The 11248-nt window shown below is 40.5% G+C and overlaps 1 protein-coding gene across 1 annotated transcript; it reads right to left on the bottom strand.

Annotated features, from left to right (window-relative positions):
• Positions 1-206: 206 nt before the first annotated feature.
• On the bottom strand, positions 207-10276 carry LOC139468432 (very long chain fatty acid elongase 6-like). Its single transcript, XM_071250392.1, has one exon. It carries the CDS (start codon positions 10184-10186, stop codon positions 9383-9385), a length of 804 nt encoding a protein of 267 aa, XP_071106493.1. The 5' UTR covers positions 10187-10276; the 3' UTR covers positions 207-9382.
• Between the last annotated feature and the right edge of the window lie 972 nt (positions 10277-11248).

The raw sequence follows: 11248 nt of genomic DNA, 5'->3' as shown, positions 1-11248 counted from the left end.
AACTTCTCAATTCTCTTTGCAACCTTCTGACATGTTTACCAACAAAGGACAGATCAGTGCCGAGTCGACACATTCACCGTTATCAGTCTCCACGTTCGACATCGTTATTAACTGTGCCCGTACGGCACATTCGTCGTACATAATGTCCCCGGGTAAAACAAACAACAAACAAATAATTCATAGAAAAGCAATAATTTATTCTCACTTCATTACCACAAGGCCAGTGTAACTCGAATATGAGAACAAATTCGCACTGCAAATGAAACATCACATTCATAATTTACACGCCAGACTTCGTGCTACCATGTAAAAATCAAACGAGTTCCTATGCACAATATTCCGTACATACACTTCAACAGCTTGCACCGGCAGCAGACAAGATAATGATACATAAACATTGTGAAAATAAATCTGCAATCAAAATACAGCGATGAATGGACAAACAGTGGAAAATACTCGCTCATCTTCTCAGTATAATCCCTCCTCTCCCTCGATATAGCGCCAGATCGCTTCGAGGAAGAGGATTATGAATAACACAGGGATGCACCTTGCATGCAAAAACACGTTACAGATAAACCAGTGAACCTCGCGACTCTGAACCTTCACAAACTGGATACTTTCCATTCCGGGTGATGAATAACTAGTTTCCATTTCCATCATAGTAATATTAGATTTAAAAATACATAACCCTCAAGGTGTGGTCAAGCCCGATTTGTTCGGATTAACGAGGTTCCGGTGTACACAAGATACAGTTATCTTACACAGTTACAGATAATGATTACCGCACGCATAATAACAAAGATACGAGGTGTTGTTGGTTAATCTATAAATAGCCAGCATGTATACATTGCAGCAATTTCAGGCAGATCGACATCGTGAAATCTCTGACATTTCACTTCCCTGATTTTGGAAGTATTTGGAATCTTGTTTAAAAATATGACAACTATACATGAAATAGAATCGTCAAACAGAACCAACTACAATCAATGGTTTGGTCCCAACACAGATGCACAATGTGCCTTAATTACCTATCTATATATAGAGATACAATGCAAGCAGCCAAATCATAGGATCCAAATGTGGGTGGGTAGGGGTTCCAGGGGGTCCGGACCCCTTCCCCCCACCCCCTCCTTTTGAAAACCAAATTTAGTATGTTGTAGGCAGTAGAATTATCTCAGAGAGGACTTTGATATTTTGGACTCCTCCCTTTAAAAATGCTGGATCCGCTGTTGCAAGTGCATTTGCAAATAGCACCTGATACATGTATGTGATACAGTGAAATGTGGTCATGACCCTGCACGACAACCTGGCGGGAACAAAAGCACAATCTTTATTACCAGGGTACAACCTTTGGTAGGCCATGCTCACAACAAACTACGCAAACTATAAAAACTGTCCCCCCAAAATATACAGCCTGTAGTTTCCACGCACCCCCGACCATTTTAATACATTGGCAAATTTGCATTGAAAAAAATCAAAGGGGCGGATAACTCTAATCACACTTTCCAAGTGTGACTGATTTTGAGACGGGAGGACTATAATTTTATCACAAAACAATTGACTTAATTGGAACTTAAGTAAACACTATGCACAACAACACACTGTTACGACATGCATATAAAACGAATGCGGATATCGAAAAGCGTGGCTGTTACAAGTGATTATAATGCCAGGTGATTTGTGCGACCGAAGATGGGCCTATATACATCTATATACGTCTCTGGTGCGACGTATCCTACCGCATACACCATATAAGAAAATTGGGAAAACCGGTTCAAAAGTTCAAACAAATATAGTATGTTTAGTCTACTTTATGTAAAACTTGTACATCATTGACAGGTAAATTAATAAGCTAAAATGTAAAGGCATTAACGACATCGATCCATGTTCCGACTTCTAATGAGTAAACAATGCTGAGTGTTCAAAAGGGCTTCTAGGTCCACAGATACAAAGAGATAATACAAGACGACGTTCACAGGTTGTATACAGGCATACTAGTAACCTGGACGACAAAAATAATATCTTTTTAATTCATAACTTGGAAGAAGTTTCACCTAGCAGTAATCGCACTACAAACGCCTGTTACACATCATGGGTTGATCATGTAACACGTCTGTGATATTAATTTAGTACTTGTTTTATTCATCAAAAGAATCCATTCCAATTTGACTTCACCGATAGCGTCGTGCATATTGGTAGCAAAAAAAAGAAGTAAAAATGGAAGGTGTAGGCTTTTCCTTTACTAGAACACTGGTGGAGAATAATTGCAATCTTCCTATCACTTAGCTGTATTTCGAGACGATCAAAAGACATGATGAGATGGCGCAAGCTATTCAGATGATGAAGCACCTTTGATCTTATCGCTAGAAACCACCTGGTACGTGTGCACCCAGTTGATTCACGCACCAGACAAAAGATGAGAACGATGTTCGAAAACATTATCCCATTTAGCTCTGTCAGTGACAGATAGTTGGATATTCTCACATAATACTCACTTTCAATAGGGATATTTTGTATCTTTCCAAGATACAGAAAACTGATTCGTATAACATGTCAAATGTATACTTAAATCGAATGAAAATCTGAATCATGCCTCTCGGAAGTTAACTTTTATATTTTCTTGATGCACTCATAACAAGTAACCGTTTAATAAAGCTGAAACCATACCCAAGTCCCCATTCGATACATTCAGATCGTTACGATGACAACAAAGGTGAAATTATCTTAAGACTACGGGGTTGGGGGGAACGGGGTGGGTTTCAACATGATGTAAGTATATGTTAATAGTTATTATGTGTAACAAATATGTCCATTATCATATCTAGCTTTACTTATTTGTGACTATCAAGGCAGCACATCAGCGATGCACCGAACGCTATATTTTGTTACTTTTAAAATGTCTGCTTCATGTGACGTCTGCGTTATGGGAGTGCACAAAATGACCACGCTTCAAAATCGTAAAAATAAACAAGAGCGTGTTTGTCCAAACAACCAAGTCAACGAAAACATGAAATATAGTATCCATAAAATGCTCGAACTGTCAGCTAACATATCACCGACTAACCGCCTATATCACAAATCTCACGTTTTTTGATACAGTAGCCGTAGATAGCACGATTGATATTGCTGGGCGGGTACGCCACCTGACTGCACAGCTACTCATTCGTAGAGTACATGTAGGTCGCAGAAGACCCAACCCTGAACCCGTCAGTCCACTTGGCTGTAATTCAGGCGCTCGGTTACTAGGGTCCTCAATACGCTTATGTGTATTGAGGTATGTTGTGAGTGGATACGTTTCGCTCGGCCAAAATAAAAGCATGTTCAAATGTAGAGCAAGGACACCTATCGAGTGATTGGACTGCTGCGGTAACCAAGGCCCGGAACATTCAGTCGCGAGGTCAACCCTACGAGTTGTGGCCTGTGCGACATCTTGGAAATGTTTGAAAGAGTGCATTGCTGTCTGTCCCTCAAGCGTGACCGGTTTCATCCTACCACAGTAGGCTTATGCATTATCAAGATAGATTTACAATATGTTTAAAGGCGATTATTTAAATTAGTACCATGCGTGTCCGGACTCAACAGCTGTAATATAAACTACCCATAACGACACATTGTGTTTAGAAACAGATAGAACCGGTGTCAGTTTTCAAATGAGCGTATGGGTAATGACAGCTCTGCTGAAGTTACTGCCCGTTTCTAGGGACCATATACCAATTGCACATGACTCCAGAAACGGGCAGTAACTTGAGGTGACGCGCATTGATCTCTGGTCATAATCGACTACACATACCACAGAAATGTTCTAAACTAGAAATAAGCTACATGAACCTAAAGGGGATAGACTAGCGTTAGTGTCTGAAAACGATTAATTTCGATAGAAATAAGCAAATACATTTAATTGAAAAGGAGCCCCAGTGAAACCTGTGGAATATCTAGACTTGCTTAATTGATGGCTGTCGCATTACAGTTAGGGCTGGGCGGAAGGGACAATAACATGGTTCTGGGACAGAGACAGACAACTTTTGGGTACGTCTAGGCCAATACACTGTCTTGGTGTACGGATATCCTCAGTTAATCAATATGCAAAGAGGCAGGAAAAATAAAAAGTGAAAGGTGTTGAGGTAAAAAAAATGGGTACAATGTGTGAAGCCCATTTCTGGTGTCCCCCGCCGTGATATTGCTGGAATATTGCGGAAAAAGCGGCGTAAAACAATACTCACTCACTCAGTCGGTAAGTAACTATACGGCGTCATGACCCAAATAGCCGCGAAGGCAGATAAGTTACATCAACCAGTATAGATTTACATGCAGTTTGTCGACAGAACCTTCACACGTGCAGAATCAACACGGGAGGCAATCGATTGTTAAGTCCGTCATTATCACCTCAACTGGTGGGGCGGGAGTTGGTTCCAACACATGAAAGGGCAAGTTGAATCGCACTAATTAGAAACCACGGTCAATGGAACCGACTTACCCGATGCGCATCTACATCAACGAAGAGGAATCGAGTGACAATACAATTTAACCGCCAGGACAAAATTGGTACGATCGATGTGACATGTTTCTGTGGCGCGTCTGGCCATGAATGCACTTCCAGCACACATCTCAATGGGCAACAGCACAGGTGGATGGATGTAGGCAAGCTGGTCGAACTAAAACGGAGAATTGATGGAGGGTATGTTCGCTTAAAGGTCTTGCCCGCGAGAAAACACCTTGACAGCAGGGTCCATACTTTGAAGACTAACTGTTCATCAATAGGGAAAATTAACTTGCATGCTTTGAGCCAATGTATTACGGTTTTACAACCACAGATGCATTAGCTCCGATAATAGACGAATAGGTTTCTTGCATATATACAAGTTTAAGGGTTGTGGTAACGTGACATCAAAACTGCGAGGGCTATTCAGGTTTAATGGACGCGGACGAGAATATACGTCAAGTAAGGTTTCCAACATGAAATATAATGCCTGGACCGCGAAGATAATTTTAGAAATTACAGATTTACAATTCTCGTGACGACGGTAACGTGTTGAACTTAAAAACCGACCTCTGCAGCTATTTATTAGCTAGATACGGAGCCACACTGTATTGTTTGCCGGGACGCAGTGCCGTGCTTCGAAAATTTTCAAACTAGTGCCGAATCCAGAGGGAAGATGGTACCTCATTCTTTGATCGCGCATCTTGGTAAACGAAAAGCGACGTATACAGATAATTGGAATCCCTTGATTGGTCTTTGAGCGAAAACTGTGTGTCTGGAAACGATGCTTCCGACAAGGATAAATCTTTAATCATTACATAAGCTCAGCCAGCTTGTCACAACCAACAAAGTCACAATACATCCCGAGAGTACCTTGCACACACGACCTTAAGTCAAGACTTAGTCGGTCCGTTTATCAATACAATGTACTTGTCTGCTACAATACCCAAGCATTAAATTGGGGCAAAGATCAAATGAGGTGTCGCTGCTAAGGTGACGCCGACCCACCGAGTGTATGAACTACATAGGGATTACCCTCATTCTGTACTTATCGGTCCACTGGCCCAGTGACACAGTACTGATTAATATCGATGGTATATGGGTTGACGTACTTGCGATAAACGGATGGCCCCAAGTCACGTGGTGACGGGTAGGCGAGTGCCCTTAGTCGGACTGACCTTTGCCTAAGGATACCCCACCAAGATGACTGCAGACTGTTTGTCAGAGGAGATCGAAACGGCGGCAGAACGCGTGGGCGAAGCCAATATTGATTGTCTATCCTATACGGTTTATCCGACCGCACATGCATTTGATTTTAAAGTTAAATAATAAAGTCGGGATCGAAACAAACAGCCTGTGAAGCCTAAATGGATGTGTGGTTGGGGCTACTCCGCTTGTTCGGACAACTATACAGTATAAGCACTCATATATGCCGCCTTACCACGCTAACAGCTGTAACCAGGTGACAGGTCCAGACTATTCCTCATATTCGAACACTCAAGGACACGGGTGGAGTGCACTTAACATAGATGAAGTCAATCAGCTTGACATTTGCGTTTGGTGATCGTGTTGTTCGAGGTGTGTGTGTGTGTGTGTGTGTGTGTGTGTGTGTGTTAAGGGAGGGGGGGGGGGGGGGCACACCCACTAACACCACCCCTCTGGATCCGAGTAAACTTTGTTCCTACTCTCCCAATACATAACAAATTAAAAATAACTGGTAAACTACTTAAAATATAAATCATATATCTTAAAACAAAAACAACACTTCTTCACTTCAAAACATTCATAATTCATAGGTTTAACAACACACACGGGGTTTTTCTACGAGTCAGACAATCGACCTGTACAGTCTTCAGACGAAGCCAGCGCTGTAAAATATTTACCAAGTCTACAAGCGAAGCAATGAATCGTTTGGGGCATGGAGAAGTTGTTGACTAATAAATAAAGAATGATATCGTCAAGTCTGCCTTGTATCTTTAGGAACGTGGACCTAATTCGACTGTTGCTGTAAGCTTGTAGTTAAGTGATCATATTATCATTTTCAGCCGTTGCATGCATTTACATATAAAGCGTTATATCTTATGTAACTATGTTGTACATATCTAACGCAGTTAGAGGTAAGACATTATGCCTATCCCGTCGATGCATACGAATGTACATACAATCGACATGAGGACAGTATAATTACAGTGTTGCTAGGCATACACGACAGGTGCTTGTTACTATAAGGTGTGGATTTCGGAAATACACATAATACAGACGGAAACAATGTACATGGTTGTTGATTTCGTGATACCCAGAAGTCATACATCTACACGAATTGCAACGAACATAAATGCCACCTCAGTACATAGTACTGTTGATTGCAATACGACTTAAGTAAAGCTACCTTTAAAGACGAGTCCAATGGCGACGTTTGTGTTCTGTGAACTTCACTAGTCCAAATGAGATCTTTGTCAACACCCATTGCTATCTATACATGATCAGTATACACATTTGCAACTTACTGTGCACGAAGCCTAGTTTCCATGGAACAAATTGACATAGCAATTAAACGTATGTACACACTGGCATGTTGATTCAGAAAAAGAATGACGGATAAATTCAGACATTGCACATTAGGCCACCGGGTTTAGCTTCCCGGCATGGACGTTCATTACATGCTCGAGGTATATATACTGGCAAAACTCTCTGAGACGAGGCGAAGTCTACGTCAATATCTAATCGATAGCCCTCAGGCTTGCTTCCTTACAGAACATTGCAATAGCACTGCAGGGAATACATGCCATTCAGTGGTGCACTGGCATCAACAATTGTTTTGTTAAGACTAGTGCACTTCTATGGAAATCATTCGACTGGAATTCATGAAATCCGGATAATGGATTCCTAGTGCTTTTCTAAAAGAACAATGGAGCTAAATGGATATATGTACTGGTTGTCATTGATTGGAAATTTCAGAAATCAATATATGGATTGAAAGATTGCGCAAATTATACATGCAGCATTACTTGTATACAGGAATTGAAAGAAAAGATTCAGCTGTGAATGAGATGCAGTTTTCATTCATTGTAACATATTCCATGCTAAGTGTTTAACCATTAGTATATGCCAAAGCAGTGTGATTAGTACCCACACAATACGTTCAATACACTTTCTATCAATTTCTTGAAAAATTATTAACAGTTTATTATCACGAGCATATCGATCTTGTGTATCGATCTCGTATGTAATGATGGAACATTAGGAGACAGTGATTGGACGTGATTGCTGGATCCACCAGTGACAACTGTTATTTACCACGACTTCAAATGACACCTAGTACAAACTGTCAAAACAGACTATATCACGTTGGTGAGTTGTTGAAAAGAAGCCAACACCCTGCTTCCAATCTAACATGTTTGAAACAGGTACAAATGTCACAGACCTATTTCACCTTGTTCTTAGCAAATATGATTTTCTACACAGGGTCGTTATCTTAACTTGCCACTAATGAAGTTTGATACGAAATTATCATGTACTTTGGGTATTAACCAGAGCCTAAATTCTAAAATGAGTTGTTAAGCCCAGTTTAAATACTAAAATGAGTTGATCACCATTAATACATGCTTTTGGCTGAAGGAGACACTGCTGCAAAATGGACTAACAACCTCCTAGGGAACCATCTCTTGTAATACTGTGTATAACATTACTATTCACATCCAATAATAATACAGGAGTTAACATATTAACAAATATATCATGATGTTAACAGATAAATGAAAATCGTGATGCGAGAGATATTGTATGCGTCTTCCATGGATGTACTAAATGTGATACACATGTACTGTTACAACCGAAACATGTTTCTCCCTGTCACTAAAGTCAGAGCTTCAGATGACCACTTACATGGCTGCCTCACACATGAAAACATTTTTGAGAAACACGACCCATATAGTCTATAGGAGACCCATCGTTTTCACAGAAAAGGGTCAGGGATATAGGGTTACCTGACCGGCAAGTATCAACCAACCTGAAACTATAAATATAGGGTGACCCATAAGTGTCACAACCCTTGTGGTGTTACACCCCTACCTCGCACTTGGACTACTCTCTTTAACAGTAAAGTGTTAAACATCGGTCAGTAGCAACATCAGCTTGCACCGGGTATACACAACCACTACTAGGCTAACTTCATTTTTCAATGTTTTCATTTGTACATGTAAATTCCATTAAACATGTGCTATTAAATAACACAGCTTACAAATACCATGGAGTCTTAACAATTAACAGAATGGGATTCACTTAAACAAGGGGATAACAAAAAAAACGTCTAAACAATTCCAACGTATTGATCAAGATATTTCACATTCATTTAATGATCTAACCATTGTCAATATTCCGCTTACGTAATTCCGTTATTTACATAGTATATCTAGGAGATAGATATACAATTGTAATTGCAGAAAGAGGTATCCCAACAAAAACATGCTGATGTAAACACACACAAGACGTGTGTATTTACACTCAGCATACACAAGATGTTGCTAGCCCATGTTAAGATGGAAGGTCACCAGAAAAGACAATCTTATACAGGTTGGTGAATAACACTGACGAAATCTAATAACACATCTCGTATACCGTTTACCCTTGCTACTTTTCACTTAACGCTTTCGTTTGGAGACTTGGTCCTCCTGGTGGAATGTCGCTCAGGGTCGGAGGTCAGGGTCACTTCGGGTCACCCCAGATCGGAAGATTATCAGCAGTTGCGTAGATTTGTATCTTGGCCGAAGGGCTCGTGACTTGCAAACCACGTGGGCAGATGAAGCAATGTAGAATAGAAACTATTGCAGTCCTGAGGATTACGATGCATCACTTGTCAAAAGTTAATTGTTAATATTAAACAGTCCACATAAAACACGTGTCTTTTCATACAGCCTTTTTTCTTAAATTGCGCTTGTCTATATAAGCGTTGTAAAAGAAATTGGCGAATAACACAAAGTAACTAAAATACATCATTGACGAGTACCTCAAATTCTCGAAGGTCTGTTGACAGTACTGGCCGTCCAATTTGATGTAGTAAATCCAAATATTGATGATACACCCTACAATCATCTGCACCAGCTGTAGAGCGGTCACTACCATGCTGATTGATTTGGGTATTGCGAATCTCATAGCTCGAAGAGCGTAGTAAGAATACATCAAGGAATGAACGATATAATTCATCACCATGAACCAGCGTCCTGGGGCAGTGTGGTCGGTGTAACTGTACCAGACGTAGATAAGGACGGTTATATGATGATACCAGTGTAAGAAAATCAACTGCTGCTTTCGTAAAACGATAAATATAGTGTCGCCCAGTTCGTATACCTTCGATACGGTAAACATGAATGACCAAAACGCGGTCACGCCTTTGAAGTATGTCGGTACGCACACGGAATGCTGAAGACCATGGTTTTTCACAGCCGACAATAATTCGGGTAGGGTTCGAACCGCTCCAGCGATACTGAATATAGCGAGGATGCCGCTCCACATTGCTAAGAACGGACGTAGATCAAATCGCTGGCGTTGACTCATATACCACTGGCCGACGAATATAATAAGTACATAAATTGTCGAATAAGTGAAGCTATCGGTCCATCGGTCTATCATGTACTTCCAAAATGTCAGTTCGTTCCATTCTCGTTCGAAGTTGAACACGTAGGAATAATTGTGCTCTCCTGCTTCCAACATGGCTGGGTATTTTCACTTCACTTCCAAATACCGGTACTTTCGCTATACACCCGCCTTTGAACCGCTAGGACTACTCCTCTCAGTGGTAAGACAACATACACGCTACAGCAGCATGCACTACCGGCGAGTTCGTATGGAGATCAGATCAAACGGCTATTCTCATTGGTCAATACAATCAACTGAGAAAAATTAACCAATCAGCGACGAGAATACAACCGCGGAGGATAGAGGTGATATTACCGGTATGGGATATTAACAGCACAACTGCTTTTCTATCGATCAGACAGTTCAGAAACCGCTGTTGTTAAGACGCGTAAATAGAGAATAGTATCGTACGTGTTCACTATGGAACAGCTGTTGACTGTATGCAATTACGGCGTTAAGATAACTTTGAATCCCATTCATGCATCGTTTCACTTGAAAGACAGCTGGCTATAAATGTCAGTGTGAATGTACTTGGAAGCGTAACTATCACAGCCCAACTGGAGATCTAAATGCGGAAGCGTTGTTTTAAGTTTAGTATTTATCTATACAGTTCATGCTGAGCGCATCACGCGAATCTATTCTTTTGCATGTATGAATTTAAATGATTGTTGGCGAAAATAGCTCCCTACTTTTTAACAAAATCTACGCTTGTATTTGATTACCCTATTTTAAGTTATTGAAATATGCATGTGACAAGAACGTGAATTCCATGTTATATTTACATTTAGGTAACAAAATCATACATACTGACATATCTTTAAATTCAAGTCAATATAGGTATAGCAATAGACTAAAACTAAGTCCACGAAGGCATTTATTTTTTTTAAAAGAATCTTTCCTCTTCTGTTTTCAAGTGGAATCAAGGAAACTAGACTTGGTTTAGTTTGATATAAACTTGCCTAGGCTTTTAGAAAACACACACGCACGCACGCACGCACGAACGCACGCACGCACGCGCACGCACAAACGCGGTAAAAATATCGGAGTTGTAGAATAAACCCGTGAAACTCTGCAGATATTAAAAAAGTATATATAATCTTAATATAGTTCAAATATGATGAGGTTGTCTAACCACAT

Source organism: Haliotis cracherodii, unplaced genomic scaffold (assembly GCF_022045235.1).
Source record: "Haliotis cracherodii isolate W230 unplaced genomic scaffold, xgHalCrac1.p SCAF_2, whole genome shotgun sequence".
In the NCBI taxonomy this organism is placed as follows: domain Eukaryota; kingdom Metazoa; phylum Mollusca; class Gastropoda; order Lepetellida; family Haliotidae; genus Haliotis; species Haliotis cracherodii.
This window is presented reverse-complemented; position numbering and strand designations above follow the sequence as displayed.

Bases quoted from the DNA above. Each gene is read 5' to 3' on its own strand.
- LOC139468432 (XM_071250392.1), bottom strand. From the start codon at position 10,186: ATGTTGGAAGCAGGAGAGCACAATTATTCCTACGTGTTCAACTTCGAA.